Source organism: Nipponia nippon, unplaced genomic scaffold (genome assembly GCF_047370975.1).
Source record: "Nipponia nippon isolate SJK-2023a ecotype South Korea unplaced genomic scaffold, ASM4737097v1 scaffold_3, whole genome shotgun sequence".
NCBI lineage: Eukaryota > Metazoa > Chordata > Aves > Pelecaniformes > Threskiornithidae > Nipponia > Nipponia nippon.
The window spans coordinates 104,394,540-104,420,694 of NW_028262347.1; the positions used below are offsets into that span (position 1 = coordinate 104,394,540).

The following is a 26,155-nucleotide window of genomic DNA, read 5'->3' on the forward strand; positions in this document are numbered from 1 at the left end:
CACCAAGCGAGAGATGTCAGGAAACAACTCTCCACTGTACTAACAGTAAGAGACTAACCAAAGACGGTGCTGTGCCGCGTTTCAGCAGAGAGGGGAAACACTGATGGTGGCCACTGAGGAGACCCAACTGTTGGGTGCACTTTGCGCTAGCCTTCAGGTAAAGACAGCTACGGGGAAATGGATAGCACAAGCCGTGCCGGTGATGGGGGCTAACAGTCTGGCCCTGAATAAGGAAAGTGCAAGTAAGAGAGTATTTAGGTAAACAGGAATTTTTCAGACCATCTGGGCATGGTGAACTTCACACAAAGCAATCCCAGAAATATTTGCTGTTATCTGTGAGAACTACTGGGGGACAGTGAGGCATGGAAAGACTGTAAAATGCAAGCTTTGTACCCCTCCTTCAAAATGGGGACTGAGGTCAAAAGCCAGGAACTGCTGACAGTTAAATCCCCTCACCCACCCACTGCCCAAAAAATGCTGGAACAAATAATCTCACTACTTGTAAGCAGTGGAGATGAGCAGGAGCCACATGGACCTGTCAAGAACAGAATCTGGTCAAAATAATCTGATTTTCCTCTATGACAGGGTAAGGGCATGGTGAAGAAGAGCCCTGTCTGCCATTTAAGTGGCTTTTAAGGATGATGTAGATGGGATGTTGGGTAGGTACAAAACCCATTGGATAATTATACCCAGAGAGTATCTACCGCTCGCTGTTGAAAAGGAAGGGATCTGTTGAGTGAAGGTCAGGGACATCTGTTCCGGGTCTGGTTTTGTACAGCATTTCCATTAATGACCTGGATGATGGAGGAGAATGTGCACTTGCTAAGTCCGCAGATTGGGAAGTATCCAGTGACAAAGTTACTTGCCTAACAGATCTTTAGAATAAGCAGGATCCTGCTAAAAACCACCTGCTTGGGTTGCAGTACCAAGGAGATACAGCTAGGGAGGTACTGGGGACTTGTGAGAAAGAGAGGTCCTGGAGAAGGTCTGTAGGACACCTGCCATATTTGTGCTGGACCAGAGAGCACGATGTCCATGACCTGGCCTCATGGGGAGGGAGCCGAATGTGGGAGGCTGTACTAGCTCTGCTGCATCAGGAAGGCAGGTGGCATTTGGAAAGCAGGGGACCTCTCCCAGAGCTCTCTGCTGCCAACTTGCTCACTTCTTTATTTACTGTTGGCAATCTCTGGTGTCTGCAGACTTTAAGGTTTTCCCGAGGTTATGTCAGCTATTTGGTGCCATTGTACAAAGCTTTCTCAGCACAGAGCTGGTGTGTGGTTTGCCATCTGGTCTGGATCCTACACGGTGCAATACCTCTGACTGCAGAAACAGACCTTACCATCTTCTCCCTACAGGATTAGGAAGGAGGAACTTGAACCATCTAGCCAGCCTGCAGAGCCACTGGCCGCACACTTGCATGCACCAGTTGCCTTGTGTGGGCACTGACTGAGTCTGTCCTGCTCAGAAATCAGACTGGTCTGGCATAACATGAATTGAAATGACTGCATGGAAAACCTTAGGCTGAAAAATCAGTACCTAAACTAGGTCTTGGCTTTTCCCCACTGGCTCCAACAGGAGATCATGAGAACCACGTGCTGGAATTCGCCTTCTGCTCTGTATATTTGGGCATATCTTTCATCGGCTGAATCCTGCAACAGTCTGCAGCAGCCAGCCTTGTACGCCCCCACCCCAACCGAACCTCATCTTCTCTGTGGGACAAGTAGAGGATCTTCACAAGCATCATAGCAACATGAAGAACAACCAAAGCTGCACAGAAACTGCTCAAGGCAAAGAGCAGCTACTAGAGCAGGTTAAAAGGGAAGGAGGAGCTCATGTTGCTCTTGGCTTCAGCCGGGGAGAAGAGAAGGGAGAATTTTCATTCCCTCCATAGACACATCACCCAAGTGAAGGGGAAGCTGGTTCTCCCTTCAATTTCTTCTCCAGGCAAAGCTGTGTCTTTATGAGAGGTGCTTTTTCTGGCTTTGCAGTGTTCCCACCTGTGCTTGAGATCAGCATGGGGTGGAGGGGCAGGGTGCATGGAAAGGGTGTAGGGGAAGGACCAGGTGTGCAAAGAGCTTACCTCCTTCATCGAGGAGTAGGAGAAGATTGTGGCACCACCTGGCTTGGGTTATCAGGGGGAGGAGTTGGACTCAGCTGCGAGTCAGGCTCAGTGGAGGAGAGGATATTAGAGAGAAGCCCAGGCCCTTCTTTTTTCCCTTAGGGGGAAGAGCTGTGGCAGAGAAGAGTTAAGCACAATAGCACTAAGACGAGGCATGTGTTTGGGGGGAAGGCTGCTGGATGGAGGCTCTGGCACAGAACGGAGACTAACCACTGGAGCCACCTCAGCAGCACTGCAGCCCAGCGACAAGGTAGGATCCAGGTTACAATGAATGGTCATCTTGGATGCACTGCGTCTATGTTGTAGATGTTTATGCTTGTTCTTTACACATTGCAGATAGGGCTGTGCTTTCAGGGGTAGCTGTTTCAGTGCAGGGTAACTTGGCTCCCTCATTGTGGATTAGCTCAGAGCAAAGAATAATTTTGTTACAATGAAATTGGGCTGACATCTGTGACTGCTTTCAGTATCTGCTCACCAATACCTTCAGCAGCAGTTGCTCCCCGTGGAATAGGCTTTGGTGAAGACTGAGTGGCTCATATGATTTGCTTGTGAGGGACCTCTTACAGTGTCCTAGTGAGGATCCCTTCTTACCAAAGAACTTGCTTCCTCTCTGCATGCTAACAACATTGAAGAAACCTGATTTATGCCAGTTTGCCTGTCCCATTCATCCAAGTAAGATAGTTTGTTATGGTGATGTGTTTGGTTTTTTGGGTTTTTGTTTGTTTGTTTGTTTTCCTAAGAAAAAAGTAAAATATTGGGGTTGTGCTTTCCCCTTGGAGCATGTGCCTGATGAAGGGAAAGGAGGCTGCACTGGGTAGGGATGTCCTGCTCCCCTGCTGCTCGTGGAGCTTCCTTGGGCCCCTGGAGGAACCCACTGCATCCCTCTGCACTGGCTGAAGCAGCAGATCCCCGTGGTGCATGTACATCTCGGGAGACCCACCTCTGTTTTACAGCTTTCCCAACAGAAACTGTGCAGGGGCAGGCTAGCAGGGCAGGTTGCTGCAGCCAGGCTCTCCCCTGGGGACCGCTGTTCAGAGCGGGAGTGCCTGGCAGGGCTCCCCTACCCTGGGCTGCTGGGAGCCCAAATGCACTGGCCCCATCCAGCACGGCAGGGAAGCCTGAGCCAGGAGAGGCTCGATCTTCCTGCCACAGTGGGTGCATGCAGACAGGGAGCACTGAAGGGGCTTGCTTTCACCTTCATACCGTGTCCGTGGGCTTTTGATGTCCTGAGGAGCCAGATGATTTGTAAATGAGGAACAGAGATGGCTCCTCCAAACCTCAGGTCCCTGTTCCAACTTGGGCTGCCTCGTGCTGGCACTCCCAAGGATGCTCACTCTTGCCTGGGCTGCTGGTGCTTGATTTCTGAGTCTTCAGACACAGGTTCATGCTCTCAATAACCAGACAGGCAGTAGCCTTAAAGGGATTGTGCCAACTTTTATTTTATTATCTTTTTTTGGAAATGGGATTTGGAGAAGGGAAAGGGAAAAGATGTGCAAGGGGGAGCTGATTGTTGCAAAAGGGGACGCTTTGGATGTACACTGGCAAAGGTGTTCCTGTCTGACTGAAAATGACTGAAGCAGTAAAGCATGACAGGCAGGATGCCGCCTCGGTGGATGTACTTGCTTTACAGGGCTTTTGGTTTTAAAGTCTACTTTGTAGGCTATTTCATGTACAAAACAAAAAAGCATATTTTAACGTCTATATATGTATTTGTATATATATGATATATATATACACACACACACATATTTTATATCCTTACAACTCCCAGTTCCTAAAGGCTTCAAGTCTGAAAGGCCATGTGTACATATGCATTATAAAGAGAGATGCCAATCGACTCAGTCAAGGCTTTCCTTACTGGCTGTGTGATAAATAAGCGGGCAAGATGCCTTTAACTGAAATCTTGCACGTGTGCAGGGAGAAGGGGTCAACCAAGCACCGAATGGCAGCCCCTGCATTGCCCTGTCCCTGGCTGTTCCCTGCAGGGGTGGTGTCCAGCTGCCCATGCTGTCCTGGGCATTTGGGGAGCTCACCCCTGGGGGGCTTGGAGGGGCAGACTGAAACACACTTGGTTCTGCTGTCCACGGGTCAAGCACCCTGCATGTCGGGGCTCCTCTTTCCCCATGGGGCTTCCAGTAGACTCTTTTGGTTTCTTTACCATGAAGGAGGAGGTTTGGTGGGCAAGAGGGGAAGGGGTTTGGGAGGGGAAAGACAGTCAAAATTCACCATACGATAGTTAGACAAATCTTCATAGAGGTCCATCTGCCTGCTCGCCGCTCGCTCTCACTCTCTCTTGCTCTCTCGTGTTCACTCTCATTCTCTGCAGGACATATGCTGTTGTAGAGCTAAAGGTCTCCTTTTGTCAGGCTAAGGTCAAGTCCCTGGTTGGCGGAGGGCAGCCCTTCATACGGGCCTGTCCACGGCGTATTGGCAAGGGCTCAGATTGGAAGCTGCCGTCTGCACCGCCGGGTAGGTGAAGTTAGCATGCTGCTTGGCCTTCAGCCGCAGGCTGGCCAGGCTGGAGTTGCATGTGTCCCTGTACATGTAGGGGCTGGCTGTTGAGGCGTAAGGACAGGCACTGGATGAGACAGCAGAGTTGAGGCTTGGGCTGTTCAGGTTGTTAATGTTTCCCAGGTTGTTGAGGCTGGAGGCCGGTACTCCGGTCACGGCGGAAGGGACCATGGATGAAGGCATAGTCATCGAGGCGATGGAGCTGGGTGGGGAGAACATGGGCTGGGAGGAGAGGGGACTGACATTCATGGAGTTGAAGAATGGGAAGCTCTTGGCTGAGAGTGGGCTGGTGGCGAGCCCCTTGGTGGCCCAGTTGTTGTAGGAATAGCTGGAATACATGTCGTCATAAGGCTGCATCAGTCCGTTGAACTGGGCTCCGAAGCTGTTCTTGCACAGTTCAGCCTGTTGGTTCCTCTCCCGTTTCCTCCACTTAGCTCTGCGGTTTTTGAACCAGACCTGTGTGTGAGAGAGAGAGAGAGAGAGAGAGGGGATGGGAACCACTCTGAGCTGTCCCTGGAAGAAGCTTTGCTCTGGTCTCTTTGCACAGCAAGGCAAGAGCTGTTGAAGGGCCGGGGATGCTCCCAGGGAACTGGGAGGCTGAGCACCAGGAAAGGGTTGCAGCAAGACCTCTGGGCTGCAGGGTCATCTCCCAGCGAGAACCACCACCTAGATCAAAACCCAACCACTGCCATTTTACAACACACAGAATAACCCACCTCACTCAACAAATGGATGCCCTTTATATGAGGAAAAGGGAGGAAAATACTTGCTGTATTTCCAAGTGACCCCAGCTCCCAGGAGGAGGGGTTGGGGTTGTGTGACTTGGGAGCAAAGTATTTGGGGGATGTGGTTTGAGAGCTGCTGAGTGGAGGAAATAACTTCTCTTGTTTTGCCTTCACCTCAGGACCAGCTTGGGGTGGGGTGTTAGAAGTCTGTCTTCTAACAGGAAAATCTGTTAGTGTTGGAGGGACTAAAACAATATAACTTCCTAGAGCACAGAAGCTGCTGGAAGGCTATTCATGGTGCTGCTAACTCATATTTCTAGTAGCGGAGAGAAGCTCTCATTCCAGCTGGAGCCCTGCCACACTATGCCTGTGACTGCAGAGTGGTTTTGGAACCCCAAAGACCGCCCTCCAGCAAGGCTAAGGCTGGGGGACGATGGCACTGCAAGGAAGGGGTCTGCTGGATTGGGGCAGCCAGCTGGTGGGACTCTGTGGGGCAGAGCCCGGGCTTTGCATCTCCCTGTGTTATTGCAAGGTGGCACTGGACGAGGAAGGCACCACCAGCATGGGGTATGTGTGTGGCTGGATGTGTCAAATCTCGCGTGTAGAGCCTGGTGAGGTGTTTTCAAGACAGGGCAATTTTCTAGTACCCCTAATTCCTTCCTTGGTTTGGGGACAGCTTGGTGGCTTGCATCACAGCCGGCTTCCTCCCCACAAGCTCAGGCCTGGGAAGGTGGGAGGGCTGCAGTCCTACCCGGACTCGTGCCTCCGTCAGGTTGGTCCAGACTGCAATCTCCTCCCTGGTGCTCATGTCTGGGTAACGGTTTCTCTGGAAAGTGGCTTCCAGCTCCTGGAGCTGCTGGCTGGTGAAGTGTGTCCTCTGCCTCCGCTGCTTCTTCTTGAGTGAGCCGTCTTCAGGGTTGGAGTCGTCCGTCTGGTTTTGCTGGGACTTCTCGGTGTCTGTGCAAGAAATAGAAAGATGGGAGAGATCCCCTGAGTTAACCTGGGGGCTTGGATGCATTTGGGGAGCCCGTCCTTGGGGCAACTAGTGCATGCTCAGTGAGGTCCCCCTCCGCTGTGGCCACCAGCAGCTCCAGCTGTACCCACAGGTGTGGTCCTGTCTCCCTCCCTTGCCCTTGCAAGCAGGCATCCACCCTGCACCAAAACCAATGGCCCCTTGATGCAGCACGGCTTGCCCTCATTTAACTGCTGTAATGGATGTCTGCTTCCAAGTGACTGGATTTGGATTTTCTAAACTTCCAATCTCTGGTTTTCATTTGTCACAGTTAAGAGGGGTGATAGTGGTAGAACTTACCCAGGCCAGCAGTTTCCTACTCTGCTTAAAGCTCTCTGCCTAAGGCGCCCTTTAGTAAAACTGAACGGAAATTGCCACTTATGACACAGCAAAAGATCCAGTAGTGTTTTTGTGGACAAGGGATGGGAAAAGGCAAACTGCCAATGATAGCAAGTTGAGGCTCTCTAATTAAACCCGAGGAGCAAAAATTTTTATTCTTCCTCCCTTCTTACTCCTCTACCTTCTTACTTAGGTGCAGGTATTTTTATTTTTAAAAAGTAGGAAAAGGCCTCTCTTAGACCTCACCATGAAGTACTCCAGCATCTCCCTGTCCTTCCGCCCCTACCCTCCTCACTCAGAGATCCTTCTCCTAGAGGCAGCATCTTTCATTTCCTTGCCCCTTAAATGAACATCTTGAAACTCTCCAGTGTTCACACTGGTATCTAACTGAAAGGTACAGCTCAGCCTCCTCCTAGGCATTAAGCCCAGGCCTTAACGCTTAGCTTTGGGCTGCCGTGGCTGGAGATAGGCAGCCAGGTACTTCCCTGTGCCACTGCCCCTCCTGGGGCTGTCGGTACTCTGCAAACAGGCAGAATGCAAGCGTAAATATCTTCCATCATCAAAAGAAAATGTCACATTTGAGCGCTTGGCCAATCTATGGAGGACAACTACAGGGAGGAAAGCTACAGCTCATGCTTAATTCTGCTGGGAACCAAGACAAGTCACCATAGAAGAAAATTATTCCAGTGAAAATAAATAATTTCTGATGTACACATCCTCCTTCCTCTCATCTAGAAGCAAGGTGAAGCCGTTCCAACTGAAAATCAGGTTTTCAGCAGGGAGGGGAGGTATTCTTTTACAGAAGTAAATACTCAGCTAAACTAAGTAGAAATTATTGCAAACAGTCGCCAAACTGTTGCATCTGGGCGAAGAAGCTTTAAAAAATCCTGGCATCACTCCACTGAGATTCAGATTAAAAGGATTTTTTGTTTGGTTGTGGTTTTTTAAGTGGAAGCTAGCTTGAAAGGTTTCAAAGTCCAGAAAAATCCTAATATGGAAGGTGTCTTGTACAGCCCCTTAAAAAGCAGAGAGGCAAGAAAACAGTAACCTGGAATACAGCTGGGTGAGGAAAAAAAAAGGTTCCTCAAGTCAGATGGATGTGCTCTGGAAAAACTTGTGCCACAAAAGCTAAATGGAAAAGAGAAAGCCTAAGAGAGGCTGAAAAGCATCTGAGCCCCGACAGAGAAAGGACTCTGCTGCAGGGCAGTGCTGTACCCAACAGCAGGTGCTTTAATGGAGCCTGGCCCTGGGAGACACCCCTGTCCCAGGAACCGGGTGCCATTACCCCGTTCCTGTGGCAGCGTGTTAATTCAGAAACCTCTCCCTGCTGTTTCTGGGAAAACCCTCCTTGCACCTGCCTTCCTCCAAAGGGAGCAATGCTGGAGTCACGGAGACAATTGCAGGAGAGGCACTTACTCTTCACGGAGGAAAGCCTGTGTGCTGTCAGAAAAGGTTTGTTTCTATGGGTATGCATCGCATGGGGTTCCCCACAGGCTCCCCACCAGCCACCTCTGCTTCTGTGGCATGTCTAATGCTATCCACCAGCAGGAAAGCCTAATGCAAGGAGACCGAGCTCGCTATTGCTCACAATAGCAGGGTGCAAACTGATTCTGCTGAGCAGCAAGGTACTATCTCCTGTTCCCAGTGCCAGGACCAGCTCGTGTTTCCATCCAGGGTGTACCCTCAAGAGAACTTTCCCAGTGCACTCTTGAAACAGACAAAGCCACAGGACCTGAAAAGCGGAACGGTAGGAGCTGGCTGTGGTCTCGTGGTACTCTCCTCATTCCCATGAGCATCTTCATGTGGGGATCCCACGTTCAGTAGAACTCTTGGAAGCATGCTCTTGATGTTGATCTTTTTTATAGTCATTCTTGCCAAGGAGATAAATCTGATTTCTCTAGCTCAGTGCTCTAAGCCAGTGTTGGAAGAGGGAGATTCCCATATTATCCATCTCTAAAACAGATTAAAAGGGGAGTGATGCCACCACGTCTGAGCTAGTTATTAGGAATGGCTCAGTACAGACGAAGGGACAACATTTGGTTTGTTTGTTCATCTGCTAAGTCTGGGTTAATTAACATGCATACAGGGGATATGTTCCCACAGGAGCCCCTGACAAATGTGGATTTCCAAAGGGGCTGCTGCGAAGCAGGAGGCCGTGCCCTAATCAGGAGCTCCTGCTCAGGACTGCCCTTCTTTGCGCAGGAAGAAACTATACCGAGAGGGAAGAATGGAGCAAAGGTAACACTGGCTTATGGGCTGCATCTGGGTGGAAGAGCTCACCACGTATCTTGCTTTGGTAATTGTCTTCTCCGTACTTTCTAGCGTAGAACTTTCCATAAATCTTGTGAAGTCCAAGGAGATGTAGGAATCCTGACTTTGAGCCTGGAAAAATCTTTGCAGCTACACATTCCTCTTATTGTTCTCTCTGTTTCTGTACCTGCTACCTGTGGCTCATCCTGAGCATTGCTTACAGAGAGTGCCATCTCCATTTCTGTTTCTTCTCTATGCAGGGGAAAAGTGCACTCTGTAAACGGTGCAGAACTGGGGCATTGCAGTGGGGACCAAAAGTGTGGCAAAAGGGAAACAAGGGACCCTGTGGGTGCCCTGAATTCATGCTGAGGAGCAGAACACAGCTGACCTGTGCGGCCTGATGAACCTAACAGAAGGGGATGCGACAAACCACACCGCACCATTGGAGGACACTCGGGATCTCCAAGAGCTGAGCCCAGACAAGCAAGGTTTATGCTCTCTTACTCTCTGGATGAAGGAAGCGGAGCCAAGGAGGAGCAGGGAGGCTGCTCTCTTGAGGAGAGGCAAGAAGTGCCAGAAGCGCAGCCTGGCCCCAGCCCGGGCAGCCCTCGGTGGTGCGCTCTGCTCTGCCTGGCGCTGCTGACTTGTGGCTGCCGCTGGCCTCTCTGGTGTGAATGCACAAGCTGCCAGCCTCTGTGTGCAGGTAGCGCTGGCAAACACCCACCTCCGAGAACCGTTTTATTTCTAGACTGTTTAAGACATGGGGAGTGACGTAGCCAGGCACCCAGCATTTATTGTTAACCCAAAATAGGTTGTGGAATATATCTTGTGCACGTTCGCCCACTCAATGAAACGACTGTGGTCATAGCTGGAATTAGCTGCTCATGCCTAATGGAAAAAAAAGTCAGCTCCTAAATTGGCAGTTCTGCGGTGTGCCAGGGTGGGCTTGATCGGGAAGGCCACTTGAATGGAGACGACTGCCGTGCATCCAAAGCAGCTGACGAGGAGCCACTGAGCTTGGGGATGTGCCCAACTAAGGTACGCGTGCAGTGGGGAATTTGGTGGGTGGATTCTCTGACCATAGTTATCCCAGTGTAACTCCCTTCATGATACTTACTCTGGGGAATTTTAATCTGCATCATTATGCTTATTAGCTTTTGCACAGGAGTGAGCCTGGAGGCTTTACGCGGGGAGCAGCAGGCTGTCCCCGGCCCTCGCCTCCCCTCGCACTGGCAGCTTTGCATTGTCCTGCTGCATCCAGAGTGGCAAGGGATGGAGCAGTCACAGGACAGATGCAAAATCCAGGGGAAGCCATAGCACTTAGTAGCTGATTTCCGAGCAGGTGTGAATGCTGTTTCTTCTTCAGAGCCTGACAAAGGATGCAGTAGGCTTGGAGTTTGTTCAGCCTTTGGTCAGAGGCTCCTTGGGACAGAGGCAGCCCACTGGGGAGCCTTGCACCAAGGCACAAGTGATCAGACTTTTTCAATTAAAGTGGGGGCAAGACAGTATTCCTCTTCCTTCTTATTGCCTGAACCTGGAGAGTTCAGCCCAAGGTCAACCTGTAGCATGGAAAGCTTCAACCTAAGCAATTTAAACAGAATTTTAAAAAAAAAAAAAGGCAGTTTATCACTAGGTGTAGCCTTCTGTGCCTTGGATGAGATTTCCTATGTTGCAGGGAGAGCTCTACTACTCTGGGGACCTGGTTTAGGCAAATACAATAAAATCTCGGTTGGGCAGTGACCCGGCTTGCCTGACTCCTACCTGCTGTGGGCTGTGCCCTCTGTTGGCAGTGGCTTCTTGCAGCTGGGACCAGGCAACCCCATCGCCGGGATGGTGCTCTCACCCTTCCGATAGCTGTCACTGATATGCACCCCTATGCCTTCCCCCTGCTTGCTGGGATGGCTGTGCCGCCCCAGCACTATGCTGGCTCATGGTATGAGAGGAAGCTCAGCGCATCCCTGGGAGCACTGCAGCCGGCTCTTGCAAGCCACTGGCAACCTGGATCCACCCACAAGGATGGATCGGGGCCTCTCTTGCACCTTGAGGCTTGCACTCACCGCTGTGGTCCTGCCCTTTGCAGCTGTGCTCGTGTTGAGGGGTTCCGGAGTCCGAGAGAGACAAGGCTGGGCTGCGAGCCTCCGCATCTGCCAGCAGGTTGAAATCCATGGGGCAGGGATGGGTGGCGGAGGAGGAGGAATCTGAAAAAGGAGCAGGCACAGGATGATTAGGGAGATGAATCCGTGTGTGACCTCTCCCCACCCGCTCCGGGAGGGACTTGCCAACCCTTGAGGAAAGGTCTAGGAAAAGCAAAGGATCCCTGTGTGATCCTTGGACCCCTTTGAGTTTCCTGGCTGGAAAATGGACATGCCAGGCTTTCTGCTGAGCTTCCCTATAAATTAAAGATCATCTAGTGACACTTCTATTTGCAGCCTTCAGAGAAAGAGCCTCCAATTTATAGGTGACATTCAGACTGAAATAGCAACGCCAGGAGCATGCTGTGTAACGGAGATCTGAGGAAGTGGTTCTGGGCCAGCCAAGGGCTGTTAGCACCTTCCCCAGACATCCCGCCTCTCCCATCCTCCCTGCCCAGCTTCCCTCCTCTTTCTCCCTCGCTTCTCCACAAACCGGTCAAACCCAAATAAAGCTGTCCAGAGAGCACTAATGCAGATGTACACGCACACATCCCAAAAGAAAAGCACTCCTGTATATGGCACTGATAGGAAGGCACGTCTGCCTGCACAGCCGCTGCCTCAAGCAGTGCAAGTGGACTCCTTTGGGGTACATAAGGACCTCTGGAACCTGAATTAACACGGGAATCGCATTACGCACCCTCGGGTGCCTGAGAATGAGTGATCCTGGCTGCAGCAGCAGCTCACTTCCAGCCTTAGGTCATGCTGGCTGAAGGTTCCCCATGTCCCCTCAAGTGACTGTCCGGTGCCCGTGAGCCAGCTCCCCTGGCTGAAAGCATCCCAGCTGGGAAGCTGGCGGTGCTGCTCCCCGCAACTGCAGGCACCACTGGGACTCCTCTGCCACCTCTTTCCATGCCTCTCTGTCCTGTCCCAGGATCAATTATTCTCATCATGTTCTTCCTTGGGGCCCCTGCACCCTCCACCTGTATTGCCCAGAAGAGCTCAGCTGAGGGAATCACTTTGTTCTGGCCCGCACTGGTGGCTCATGAAGAGGCAGGTATGAAGCAGTAAGTGCTACAACCCCAGCCACATCACCTTGGAAAGGTGAGCTGGCCCTATGTTAGCCCTTAATCTGAGTTTCGGATCATAACCCTGCTGCTGTGTGCAGGACGATGCATTGCCACCGATGCAGGTGTAATGGTTTCTGAAGGCTGGACCGCTTTGAGGGGGGACCACAGCAGCTCCTGAAACTCTGGTCACCCCAGCTAATACCTTGCCTTCCCAGCTAGAGAGCCTCTCGCTCTTAAAACATAACAGCAGCTGATGCACCGTGCTGGGATCTGGGACCTCCAGGTTTAGGGGGATTTGGACCAGGCCTTTGGGACTTCCAAACTGCAGGTGGAGGTCAGCTGTGAAGACTGGATTCTACCTGATGAAGGACTGCCCGGCCCCGCAAATCCACGCGTGTTAGGGAGGGAGCCTGCTGAAGGCAGTATTTCGTCTGGACTGTGCTAGCATTTAGACATGTAAACAAGAGATTAATCACATAGCTGTTGCACCTCCTTTGGAGGTGGATGACAGTGACTAAGAATGTATTTTCAGAGCTGTCTAAAACCTCCTGTCAATTTGAGCAGGGCTGCTGCCAGGGCCCTTGGCAAGGCTGACCTGATACCTGCAGCGTGCTTCCCAGGCTGTGGTGAGAGGGCAGGGAGACGTTTCTAATGGTTATCCGCCAGGTTTCTGCAGCAGATCTCACTCGCAAAACCCCCAGCAGTTTCCCTCGCTCTCCCCTTCGCTTGACCTCCAGGCGCTGATGAATCTGTCTTGACACTGGCCTCAATCAGCACACTCCAAAAGCAATATCTAATGAAGCAACCTGGTCCCAGTTTTCCAGACCTTTGCCTCGCTCCGGGCTTCTCTCTTGTGGGAGAGAAGTGGCAGTGGCTCCATCTTTACCGTGAGGCTGGTTTCCATTTCCACCTCACGGTGAGCCTGACCTTTGATGTCTGCCGGCTGTGTAAGCTCCTGGCAGCAGCAGGGCACAGCCCTGTTGCTTTTTGCCATGTGTACGTACACGAAGTGATGTGACAGGGGCTGTGTTTTCTTTAATACCTTTGCATGGAGTAGGGGGAGTCCATCTGCTGCTGATATTGCCATGGCTTTTAGCATTACTCTCTGAATTATGCAGAAACGCGCAGTGAATTAATTCCATGGATTAAGTCTTGATTAAGATGTGTGTCACTTTGCTGTCTCAGAATTTATTAAGAGCCCTTCTTGAGGCGGCGGCAGATGGAATTTCTGCCCAATGTTTGTAGATGATAATTTCCCCTCTTCTACAGCCATTTGCATATGATTGCATCTGTCAAGCACAATTTCCTCTCTTCTAGGGCTTGACTCTGTACTGGACCAGATTTAAGGAGGAATTCAGACTCCTGCCTTGCTGTAACTGAAGAACAGGGTCCTCCTGTGCAGGGTCCTGTTTGCTTTGAGATTCTTTTTGCACATTTTGCATTGCTTTCATCTGTGCCAACTAGAGTGAAAATGGGAAAACCAGGGGGGAGTATTTTTACAGCTGGTTCCATAGGTGTGAATGACAACACAAGGTACAAGGCTCAGGGGAACCCAGTCTCAGTATTGAAAATTCATGTCCCATCCTGAATCGCACCAGTGCAGTGGTTACGGGGTTGACCCAAGCTGCTGGGCACAACATAGCATGCTTGGCCTGCCTCAGAAATGCAGTGGGCACCTAGATTAAAACTGGTTTTTAAAGTGTGGCCTATATTCAAGTTGAAACTGGGACTTGTGGCTCAGAATAAGTTTGCTTTTTGAACTGAATTTAAAACTAGGAGGATTTCAGAAAGGAGATTTTTATGTATACGTGTAATACACACCTATTGCGTGTGTCCTACGTGGTGGCATCAAGGAAGGCCTTCTCAGCTCACTGTGAGCAGGTCACGGAGAAGCAAGAGCAAAGGGAGAGGGGGGATCTGCTCAGCACAGTTATGAAGGACCGCAGGAAAAGTCTGCGATGGGGACAGCCCGTGAGCTCTGCACCAATGTATTTACCCAAAGGCAACCCCATGCCACTGACAAAAAAGGCTGTAGGTATTATTGTAGATTGTACAGCCCTTTCAGATTTAATTAAAGGAGCTTTCTTCCACATTGGCTAGATCTCGCTGTAGGCAGAGACATTAAGAAAGTCAACGCTAAACCTTCATGGCATTTCTACTAAGTTGTTTGCCTGGTCTCAGGGAGTTCCTGAAATCGGCACCTCAAAAATGTCTTTAGACAAAATCAAATTTATCATCTCCATCTGAGTCTTCATCTCATTTTCTTTTAACATAAAAGAACGGTTTCTTTAGGGACAGCTCCGGTATTAGCAACATGCAGCCAGGCTTGCTCAGCCGTTTCAGTTTTGTAAAACTAGCCCTGGCTCCTAGCCTGTTCTGGCACCCGTAACAACTTTTATCGACATATGTAATTGCTCCTAAGATAAAGGTTCCCAAATCTGTAACAAACGTGCCTTTTCTTCCAGTCGCTGCTTGTGTGCATCCTCTCCCTGGCTCCCGTGTGACGATGCCGGTGGCTGCCTCCGCAGGTCCCTCCAGCCGGGTGGGGAGCTGCCGTCCCTGCCCCACAGGCACAGTAGAGGGCAGGGGGAGAGAGCGGCTCTGGCTCTAGGCTTTTTCTCCTTTCAAATTCACCCCCTTTCTATTTCTGTGTCAGTGCCAGGCCGCCCAAGCCAGGGCTATTGGTGCTTCTACGTGAGGAGGGCAACCTTGTTTACCCAAAAAGAGCAAGCGAGGGTCCCCGTGACCTCTCTCCTGGTTCTCAGTAACACGCTGCTCCATCACCCAGGAGCAAAGATGCCTTTGCTTGTTTTTTTTGGAGGGGCGGGAAGGAAACATAAAGGCTGACTACGAGCCAAGTAAGGCTAATTATAGTGGTGGCTTTTGTGATGTGGATATTGCCTGCTGAGAGCTGCCTTCAGATTGACAAGTGCGTGCTGCTCAAGTCCCTGCGCTACCGTCAGGGAGCAGGCTACCTGCTGAACCTGCTTTGGCAGGTTGATCTGGAGGGGAAAAGCTGTCTTTTGGGTTGGTTTGATGTTATTTGGCTTCCTGGGGGAATGCAGGGGTGCTTCAGCAGGGACCTGATACTTAGGATGCCTAGGCAGCAGCACACGGACCGCTGGTGACCTGTGGGCAGGGAGGAAGCCCAGCCAGCCGGGCTCCCTCCAGCAGATCAGCACGGCCTGGCAGACCTGTGAGCTGCCCCCACCGCCTGCGCCTCCGGCCAGGGCCGCGGTAGCTGCAGCCCCTGCTTGGGATTGCTGATCTCCACAAAGGGTTCAGGGTTACCCCTCAGGCTGAAAGGTGCTCTGCAGTCAGTTGTGGGGGTTGTGTCTTGTCTTTCTTCCATCCCCTGAGGTGAAGGTATGATGTTACACTAGATGTCTTAGGGTCAGAGCTGTCTTTTCCTGCTCCATCAATCCCAGAAGTCGAACTGCTGGGAGTAACTAGATTCCCAATGGAGTCTGGCCGATTGCTTCACTCCTCTCATGCTTGCGTTCCCTGTCTGTTGGCTTGCTTTTAGCAGAGATAAACATTTGAGACTGTATTTAACTGTAGATTTTCACGAAGATGATCTGCCTCTCTGCTTTGGTCCCCAGGAGGGGCTGAGCTAAGGTGGAGCAGCCCCTGCCTCTTCCTCTGCCCCATGTCAAAGGGGAAAGGGTTGAGGCTGCGCCTGTCCCCTCCTGGAAGAGCATTTAGTTTTCCGGATCCATGCATTTGTTCAGGGGATGGTGCCATCAGAGCTCCCGCGGGCTGGGATTTCAAGTGCCACAGTGTGCACAGCACATGAATCACATGGCGATCTGAGAGCTGGGCTCTCTTCTCCGGCCAACACAAGTGCTGCCTGCAAGGGGCTCTGTCCCTGCAGCTAGAAAACAAAAAGGATGGGATGTAAGACAAGAGTTAATCTTCATTTCCTCAGGACTATAGAAATACAACTATGGGGAGACCAGGGTCGCCCACTGCTAAACATCTCAGTGTAGCTTTAAGTCTCTAATCTTAATGGAATTGCAGCAGGAACCAAGAGCGACCATTAATCACTGGAAGATAAACAGCAGCAGCCAACTGGTGACCCAGAGCACGGAGCCATTACGGGACAGGAGAGCAAGCTGCCTGCCTCCAAAAACTTCAGGCTGTGCGCAGCTCCAGGCTGGCTGAGCAGCACTTTCGGGCGCACACTCAGAAATGGATCATCAACCTCCAGCAAGCGCTGACTCACAGGTTATAATAAACTCTATTTCTCGATTTAGTCCTTGCAGTTGGGCACTCACCCCTGAGCTCTGGTGCTGGGTGGTTTCATAGCAGTGTGTGCTGCTTTGAAGCCTGGAACATGGTTTGTTTTTTTTTTTCCTCCCATCAGTAGGAATTGCCAAAGCTCCCTGAGGCGCTTGGTATCTTACTGCTGTCAGAGCAAGTTGCCTGGGTTGGCTGGCACTGCCCTGCGCACAGTGGGGGCTGCAAGAGCATCACCGGCACCGCGTGGTGCCACGCTAGCCGCAGCAGCCCGGGCTCTGGCTGCCGGGCTTCCCGCCCACAGCCGGCGGCACAGGCTGGCTTTCTGAGGGGGGTGTCCCGGCTGTTTCCACTCTGTGCTCTTTTTGTGCATGGCTCCGCGGAGAAGTTCCCGATAATGTGAGGCGGGGATAGGATGGGGAGATAAGGTACTGTCGCTGACTTGGCTTATGATGTAGGTAAAACCACTTGGCTGTCCTGGGTCTCCATCCTTCATCTCAGAAATGATGTTAATGAGCCTATCTGAGCTGGCAGAGGCAATGAAGCAAAATTCCTTTAAGTGCTTCCAGATCCTCAGATAAGAGGTGCTAGGGAAATGCCCAGCCTTGCTGGACACTGCCTAATGCATTCCCCGGGGGCTGGCGGCAGCCTGCAAGGTGAGAGCAAGCCACTCGCTTCCTCCTTCGACAGGAGCCTCCAGCTGTGGAGGAGAGTGACGGCCGAAACCTCTGCTCTAGGCAGCAGAGGGTTAATAAAGCGCCCCTATTCCGGAGGATTATCACAATGGAAATGTCCCAAGGATTGACAGCTCCATACCCATGTCCGCAGCAAAAAAAGCCCACAATGGAATGTGTCCTGTTTGCTTATTTGATGGGCCGCACCGTGTCCCCGTGCCGGGGAAGCGCCCTGGTGTAACTGTGCCCGGTACGCACTGTCCTCCCCGATGGGTTCGTCTGCGGCCCCCGGACCAGACTGGTACAGACCCCGCTGAGCTGAAGCGTGGGGGTCTGCACAGACAGGCCGACACGCTTGGGCTTGGCTTAAATTAAGCTATTTGCATTACTATCTTTGGATGCCTGTGCTGCTCTTAGCCTACCTAGTTGCTTTTCAAAATGGCACCCAAAATTTGGAAATTAAGAGCTAATCCGAACACAGAAGGAAAGTCCTGCAAGACTTTCTGCAAAGTTGTTTTTTCCTAAACTAAATGTTCACGCTTCTTGTGCTCTTGTAAGCATTGCACAGCAGGTCTTGCCGTGTTTGGCTGGGATTCTGGTATCCCTTGAATGCCCTGCCTCGGTGGGGCTTTCGGCACCTTGGCTCCATCAGCCAGGAATGGGATTTTCTCTCGGACAGGCTATGCAGTTGTATTAATAAAGCCGTGCTTTGTTATTTTGTTTGTTAGGCATCTGGAACAAAATAAATCAGCAAAGGCGCAGTGTTGCCCGAACGACTTGCAATCGCGCAAAGCTGCTGGCGCAGTGAGGCTCCACGGCGCAGGAGTGCTGGGAGCGTGAGCACAGGGGAAGAAAAGTCCTTTGGAGAAATTAATCCCTTTGCTTTGGGGAAGGGAAAAAAGAGACTGATTTCAGTAAGAAACTCTGCCTGGGAGAATCTCACAACTGAAACAAAGGACCCGCTAAAGCAGAGAACCGGCGTTTGCCTGGCCCGGACGTACCGCTGCCGCTCATTCTTGCCCGCTCCCGCAGCCCCGGCAGGCTGGCTCCAAAGTGACTCCTGCCAGCGCTGCAGGATCTGCCTGCATCTGCACGGGAGAAATAGCTGCACAGCCCCAGCGTACAAGGGACTGTGATCTCCCCTTGCACCCGCAAACTGAGCAGAAGCGGAGCCGGGAGCAAGATGAGTCAGTTGCAAACTAGGATCCCGGGCAGGAGCGAGAGGCACAGGCAGCCTGCCTGCAGCTCGGACGCCGGGCACGCGCTGCTCGCGCAGCAGCAAAGGGCAGCAGGGGCTGGCATCAGCAGATTGGTATGTGTTGCTGTATTTATTTGGGCGATTGTATGAATTTGACTAATTATTCCAGCAGTCAAAGGAAACTGGCCTGATTCCCGTGGGGGCTGCGCTTGCAGCAGCATGGCAGGGTCATTTCTGTATCTCTGCAGCCATAAAATTGGCCCATTTTAGGGAGATTCAGATAGCAAGATCAAGGACTGGAGCTCTATGATGCTAGCTGCTGTCAGGAGTTTTGTATGCAGATGGAGGGCAGCAGATGACTCAGACGTTACTGAAGATGTAAATGAGTCTCACAATTAGAAAACAAGCTCAAGAAAGCCCCTAATCAAGCGGGTGATGCAGGGGGTTGAAGGTCAGGAAGGATCCTGCCATGCCATCGGCACATCACACCCTTACGGCTGGCCGATCTCGGTGCACTGTAGAGCTGCCCATGTCCACCATCCGTCAGCACTTCTGCTAAAAATCCTTTCTGGAGAAGTTTGACTTGATCCTAAACATTTGTTCTGTGACAAAGCTTGGCAAAACCAGCAGCAAGAAAGAAGCTTTTTGTTTTGGGGGGTGGCACTGGATAGTTGTTTTAAAACAACCTGGCGGAGCCCAGAGGGCTGCAGGGCTGGAAAGGGAAAAGTAGCGAGTGCTAAGCATGCCGTGATGGCCCCACCAGCGGCCATGGCCAACGAGCGGCTCTGTTGGTTAAGGCAACCAGAGCCCAGAAGCGGCTGGCTCGCTCCAAGGGATGTGTTGTCTCACAGTGCAAACCTGCAGTGCCGGAGGGAGCTGATGTCTGCTGCGCCTGGCTGTAAGGTTTCCTGATGATTTGTCTTTTTTTTTCCCTAAGCAATTTATATTTAATTTTTTTTTTTTAAAGCTCTCTGGCAGGAAAACCCTTGCAGGACGCAGGCTGCCGTGAATAAAACAAGCAGATGATCTCAGCCCGCAGTATCCCTCCCCTCTTCCTCGGGATACTGCGGCTGCTAGGGCTGGGGCAGGGGGAGGGTGGCTCCGGGAGGGATGCTGGAGCTTGCTCCCCCCCACTCCGCCTTTATGGACCTTGCAACATGCCCTGAAGGTCAGCCTGTTTACCCAGACATTGTTTGAAGGGGGCCGAGGGAGGCGATTAGCCCTCCCCACTGCAAACACTGCTGGGTCCGATCCCGCAATGTTTTGCAAGCGGCCTGTGCTGGCAGGATCAGGCCCACAGGCCGCCTGGTTTTCATGCCGTGTGCCTGCAGCAAACGGTCACGCTGTGCGCACGGGGGGCAATGAGGAACGGCGGGTGGGTGAGCAGGGAGGGCTGGCAGCCCTTCGTCCCTGCAGCCTCTCACCCAGGTGCCCCGCTTGGGACCGTGGCAAACCACCCCGTGTCCCTAAATTAGGGAGCACAACAGACATCACAAGCAGCAGAACAAGAGGTTTGGATTTCAGGATCCTGCAATGCACTGCGTACAAAGTCTCTCTATTTTTTTTTTTTTCCTCCTCCCTAAATCCTTAATTTTTCCATCTGCTAGAGGCTGCGTCCCATGCAGAGCCTTGGGAGGTAAGCAGTTTGGGTGGGTAGGAAAGCAAGCTGCAGAGCCCTAGTTACTCATCCAGTCTGGCCCTCGGGCAATCCCATCAAAGCGGTTCAGAGAGAAAAGGGACGGGGCAGAGGGAAGTGAGCTGTCTCAAAACACTGCCGCTTGGGTCGCACCACCCGGTCGGCCCGCCTGCTCTGGGGACGGGGACCTCGCACCCAGAGGTACCCCCGCCTCACCCAGCACCCTGCGACAGCCTGCCAGCGCACCCCACCTGTGGCTCCCGGGCAGCGGGAATGGCGTCCCGCTGTGGCCTGGGACTAGGGGTACATCTGAGCTCAAGCACTGGGGTTTTTTAAACGCCGTCATTAAAACCCACCCGACACAAATTAAGCTGCAAAACCCTTTTAAATAGGACACGCGTATTGTTCGTCACTTTGGAATTTCCCCCTGCTTAGATATGGATCCGTACCCAGACTGACCTGTATGGCTCGATTAATTTAGCTTAAAGATTTAGATTTTATTTTTTAATCATCCTGGTACATCCTGTCCTCTAGAAAGTCTTACTTATTTTATTTTGGAGAAAAACTTCCATGAATTTACTTCAAAAAAATAACCTTGTAATAAACGCATACAAAAAAAAAAAACCCCAACCCCAACTTGTAGAACTGGAAGTTGGGATATTGTAGCACCAAAAATAAAACTGATGGAAACAAAAGGGAATTTCATGTGGTTTTCATTGTCAAGTCTAAGCTCAGAAACAAACAGGAAATAAAAACGGCTAAAACAAAAGAGATTTCTTTTAAAGTGTGTTCAAATCTAAGTGGGGAAGCTGCTTTATTTGGGAGGGATTCTCTGTTTATTTGTTTTTCAGAAAGAGGAGTAAATAAAAATGTCTACACAGAGACAGGTCAACTTGATTTACAGTTAAATCCTCATGCTTCCCACTGGTCATTTATAATAAGCTTTTGAAAGAAAATTAGACTTGCATAAATGGCAGCATTGGAAGGGGGAGAAAAGGCGATGGGGTGGGCGTGCTTTTGCTTGAAATGAGGCTGAGGGGAAGAAGGAACGAAGCGGGAAAAAGAGAGGTGAAAGTAACTGCAAACTCTCCGGTCATTCGTTTCATTTCATCTTTGTACTTTCCCAGTTTCTGCAGGCAGCTCTGCAGGCGCTGAGCCTTCCAGCCCATGCCACCCCACTGAAGCTCCCCAAGTAGCAAATAAATGCATTTATTTCATAAGAGTCGTCTGCAGGATCAGGGCCATGTGAAACAGAGCAGCATACATGCTATATCCTGCAGCCCGAAGTGTTTCTTAGGCTCTTAGATTTGGGATTGTGGAACTTGTTTGATAGGTGTTTACAAACAGGTGTTTCAATCACAGTAGCTCTGGTGGTGATTTTGAGGGGTTAATTTAATGCAGGCAGGACCCAGCTCCCCACATCAGCTGAGATCCCCAGCAGCTACAGCCCCGTTAATGCATCTCTGAACACTTTCAACAGTTGAAAAATCAGATGGACAAAATTAATAGCAGCTTCTGCAAATTCAGCTCTGGTTTCCCTCCTCTTTTGCACTAGTTAACAGGGTGTTAATGTTTATTTTCTGGTGGAGCTGCGGTTTCGGAGATAGCAAAGAGCATCGGATTGAGGGTCAAGGGACAGAGGTTGTATTTCTTGCTCAGATCAGATAATTCTGCCAGAACTCAGCTTCTCCTCTGCACAACAGGGATATTTCCCTTCGTGCTAAAGCATCCAGAGATCCACCTATGGAAAGGCTAGGTAGCTCCCGAGGAGAGACATCGTAAGGTGCAGCTCTTCAGAAATGAGGGCTCTGAGCTTGAACTTGTACCCTGCAAATCAGCAGGAAATTTCCTGTTCTGTGTGCGGAGGATTGGCCCTCTTCCCGAAGCTGCCGGGCAATACTCCGACACTGGTGGGGAGGGAAGAGGGGAACCTCCCTCGCTCACTCCCCATCTCTTTTTAAAGCCTAATAGTAACAGAAGCATTTCTCAGCTTCTGCCCAGCTAGATCTCTTAGTTCCTTCCTGAAAACAACTTTTAATATTTAATTGTTGCTGAAAAACAGCAGATCTGTTGCTAACCATCCCAGGGGAATCTGCAGCTCTGGCCAGGCTGCTGTACCTGTCCTCCTCCGGGATCAGAGGGAGACGAGGATTTCGAGCAAATCCTTTCCCACAGAAGCGACCCTCTCTGTGCTGAGTCTGGCCCCAGTCCCTTATGCTGCTGAGCCTCTAGGAACAGCCTGTGGACTCCCTTAAATGCCCCAAGGAAGCCCAGAGCTAATAACCAGCTTCATTCAATTCCCAGTCACATTATTATCCAATCTGCCAGAAGCATTAATATTCAGAGGTGAGGCAGGAGGAGGGCAGGGGTGCTGGCGAGGGGGAGCAGCACACAAAGGGGAGGAAGAGAAGTGCGGCGGGCTGGCCTCAGAAATCCTCTTTCTCCAGCTGTCTGAAACCCCAGCCCATTTCAGCTGGGTGTTGACCAGCGAGGTTTTTTCCTACGGCCTCAGCACTAACTTCGATGCCAGTTGGTGGAGGCTGTCCCCCTGCCAACAGCAAATGCCCGGGCTTGGCACAGATCGCTGCCCTCGGCCCCAGCGGCCCACAGCAAGAGAGAGAGCTTTGCCCCCTCTGCCATCAGGCCCTAAGTAAATACCAATCTCCCATTTTCAAACAGCCCGATAATTGCTGAGCCTGCTCGGAGATGCCACGGCCTCCCGTTTCTGACTGTCCTCCCTCCACGGCGCCACAGTCTCACCCTGCTGCCTTCCTGACGCAGGGCACACAGCATGAAACCACCGGTTCTCCCCATCTGGGACTGCGTTCCCAGCCCAGGCACCTCCCCTGTCCCCAGAGCCGGGGCACATGTGCCAGGTCACGAGACAGACCTCATGTCCCCAGTTCATCTCGTCTTCCTTTCGGAGCGGTCTCCTAGATCAGGTTTCTGGCTTTTTCTCTTTGGCAGTCTCCAAAGTCAGCCTCACCTCTCAATCTCAAGGTTTTGGGTAGCATCTGACAGAGAGAGAAGATGCCACTCTTTGTTGCCAACTCTCCATAGGGTACATTAACCGATACTTTTGCAATCCAGTCACAATTTGCAGATCTATTAATTGCCTGAATTAAGCCCTTATAGAAATGTAATAGATATTAAGTGAGGCTTGCAACGGTTTCTCTGCCAAAGAGAGATACTGGTTTTTAAACCGGTGCCTTGGACAGGAGACAACTCAACAATGTAAGCGGGCTTTTACTGGGGGAGCCCGTGCTGCAGGGCACGCAAGCCCAGTAACACCAGTAACAGCATGCAAAACGCTGCCCTCACCCAGACCCCTCTCCAGGCTGTCGGGGAAAGCCATCTCCCCGTGAGGGCTCCCTGTAAGGAATACCTGGCATGGTGCAACCCTTTGCTAATGAAAAATCAAACCCTGCTCTACTGAAAGCAGCTACCATGCTCTGCTGGTCCCTCAGGAGCCAGCAGGCAGCTCTTTGTCCCTCACAGCAAGGCACTATTAAAACCTGCACAAACACCCATCCCTCCGGCTCACCGACAGGCCGAGGGGCTGGGAGGGAGTACAGGGAGCCAGGAAGACCCGATCCCATAGCCAAAAAGGTGGTCCTTTCCCTGCCTTTGGAAGATGGGACAGGAACAGGGGTGACTCTCCTGAAAGGCACTTTCCTGAGCTGTTGCTTTTAGCATTTTCAGCAATTGTAGAGGGGGTAGAGCCATTTCTTTCCTAGCATCCTCCAGGCCACAGGCCAGGCGTGGAGGACCCACAAGCTCGTCTGGGGAATGTCAAATTCCCCTCTTTGCCTTCAGCACTAGTCTCCACTTAGAAAGTGCACGGATCACGGGTCCATTGGTCAGGAGGCTGCCGCCCTCTAAGGCGAGGGAACGGGGAGGCAGGTGGGGGACTGCTTTTGATTCCTGCACCGCCAGCCCGAAGCATCAGCCGAGTGCGGTGGCTGAGGGCTCACCCCCGGGCTCTGCCGGGCCGCGGGGTCCTGCAACAGCGGCCGCCCGTGCGGAGCCGAGCTCCGCATCTCGGAACCCGCCGGGCCGGGTGGGAAAGATGTGCAGAGCCCCAGGAGCTCCGCCCGGGGGAACGGCTGCTCGGGGCTGCCCAGCCCCGGCGGGGAAGGGAGAGGGGGGCTGCACCGACCCCCGCCAGCGCCTCTGCAGGGCCCTGGCGCTGCCGGCGGGGCAGAGCCGCCCCCCCAGCCCGTCCCCTCAGCTGTCCAGCCGCGGGGGCGCCGAGAGAGGGGCCGACAGGTGTGCCCGGCTCGGCGGCACCGGGCCCGCCGCCCCCCGGGGCCCCGCCGCCCCCCCGGGGCCGCTCCAGCAGCTGCGGCGGAGCGCGGGCGTCGGCCCCCGCCTCGGCCGCCCTCCCCCGCCAGAGCCGCGGCGACGCCGTCCCTCTCCTCCGCTCCGAGGAGGAGGACGGGGGGAAGGACGGGGGGGTGCCGCGCTGGCGGGCTAGCCCTTCCCCCGGGGCCGCACTCGTTAAGCGGGGAATAGCCGGGGGAGCGGCCGGTACCGGGCTCCGTCGGGCGCCCGCTGCGGTCGGCCGGGCTTCCCGGGCACCCGGCGGGAGGGAGGGACGCCGGGTTGCACCGTGCCCCCGGCGCCGGGGAGGCAGCGGAGCCGGTGCAAGCGCCCGGAGGTCCGACGGCCGGCTCTGCCCGCAGCCTCCCGGCGCCGGCCGGCCGCGCTCCGCCGGGGCGGCTCGAAGCTCCCGGCGGAGCCGCCGCGGGGGTCGGCGCTCCCCCCCCGCTTTTTCCCCTGCAGCCCTGCCGGGTCCGTTATTCCCGGTCGGGCCCCGGGAGCCCCGGCCGCCGGGGCGCAGCAGCCAGCGGCCTCCCGGGGCAGGTTCGCCCCGTCCGCGGGGGCCGGCTCGCCCTCTCCCCGGCGCTGCAGGGAGGTCGGCTCTGCTGTAAACAGGAGCCAGCCAGTTACATAAATATCATTTATCCAACTGTCCAAAAGCCGTCGGGCTGCCTTCCTTTTCGCCGGCGGCGTCTCCCCGCCTCTGCTCCCCGCGCCCTTCTCCCCCGGACCCTGCAGACAGCTGAGCCGCAGCCCGCAGCGCCGTTATTTACAGCGAGCCCCGGCTAATTTAAACAGCCCCTGCCCCGCTCGCCCGAGTGGAAAATGACTAAGTTTAGCAACGGCGAGAGGCTCCGGCAGCGCTTGCCGGGAGGGGCCCGCGGCGGCCCGGAGGGGGCGGCCGGGGCTGCGGCACCCCGCCGGCGGCGGGCAGGGGGCCGCCGGGCCCGGCAAGGGCAGCGCGGGGGAGGCGCCGCGCCCCGCCGCCGGGCGGGCAGCGGTCCCGGCAGCGCCGGGGGGCAGCTCTGCCGCACACGGCCCCGGGACCCCTTCTGGATGGCAGGGCAGGGCTCGATCCGCCCGCTCTCCCTCTGCCCCTGGCTGCCGGCCCCTTGCCGCGCGGGAGGCGGCGGAAAGCGTACCCCGGGCGGGACCGGGGCCGCCCCCGCGCTGCCGGGCAGAGCCCGCCAAGCCGCCCCGCCGGGGATGCTCTTACCCTGCGCCGGCGTCGGAAGGGCTGCGGCCGGCCGGCGCTGCACGCCCGGGGCTGGCACCGAGGGGCTCACGGGGAAAGAAGGGGAGAACCCCGCCCGGGAGGCCGGGGACGGAGGGGCACTTACAGCGGCTCCAGATGCGGGCTCGGCTGGGCGGCCTTAATCCTGCGAGAGGGGCGAAGCTGGCCCCCGCCCCGCGGCCCGGGCTGCTTTGCCGCTGTCAGAAAGTAAATCCCCCCGGCTCCCCGGGCACTCTGCGCCTCGCTGCCGGCCCGCGGCTCACGGGGAGGGCGGAGGCGGAGGGCGCCGGCCGACTGCCTCCCATTCACCCTGGCCATTCACTTTATGGCGGGCGGCCGGCGCCCCCCGCCAGCTGCACCGGGCGCCCCGCTCCCGCCCGCCCCATTCCAGCTGCGCGCCCGCCGCCGCCCGCCCCGTCCAGCGCCGCCCTCCCCGGCCCCGCCCCGCGCACCGCCCCGCGCTCCCACCGACCAATCGCCCCGCGCCTCATTTACGTCCCACCCCACCCCGGCCCCCGGACTGGCCGAGGAGGGCGGTAGGCCCCGCCCCCGCCGCGCTGGCCCCGCCCCCGCCCCCGTCCCGCCGCAGCGGGGCCGCCACCCGGGCCGCGCCGGGGCATCTGCCGGGCGCCGGGCTGCCGGCGCTGCCAGCCCCGAGGGCACGTAGCGCCTGCCTGTGGGTGTATATACGTGTGT

At 53.8% G+C, this 26,155-nt stretch overlaps 1 protein-coding gene and 1 long non-coding RNA gene across 2 annotated transcripts; one reads left to right on the forward strand and one right to left on the reverse strand.

The window, feature by feature from the left end:
- The first annotated feature begins 2,234 nt into the window (after nucleotides 1–2,234).
- Nucleotides 2,235–18,071, forward strand: LOC148054814 (uncharacterized). Its single transcript, XR_015707003.1, has 3 exons — nucleotides 2,235–2,369; nucleotides 16,176–16,382; nucleotides 17,797–18,071. It is a non-coding gene; the product is annotated as an uncharacterized LOC148054814 (long non-coding RNA).
- On the reverse strand, nucleotides 3,602–25,794 carry PITX3 (paired like homeodomain 3). The gene is made up of 4 exons (XM_087767913.1): nucleotides 25,566–25,794; nucleotides 11,014–11,154; nucleotides 6,107–6,312; nucleotides 3,602–5,086 (listed from the first exon to the last, which is right to left on the reverse strand). Exons 2-4 carry the CDS (start codon nucleotides 11,120–11,122, stop codon nucleotides 4,523–4,525), a joined length of 879 nt encoding a protein of 292 aa, XP_087624039.1. The 5' UTR covers nucleotides 11,123–11,154; nucleotides 25,566–25,794; the 3' UTR covers nucleotides 3,602–4,522.
- Between the last annotated feature and the right edge of the window lie 361 nt (nucleotides 25,795–26,155).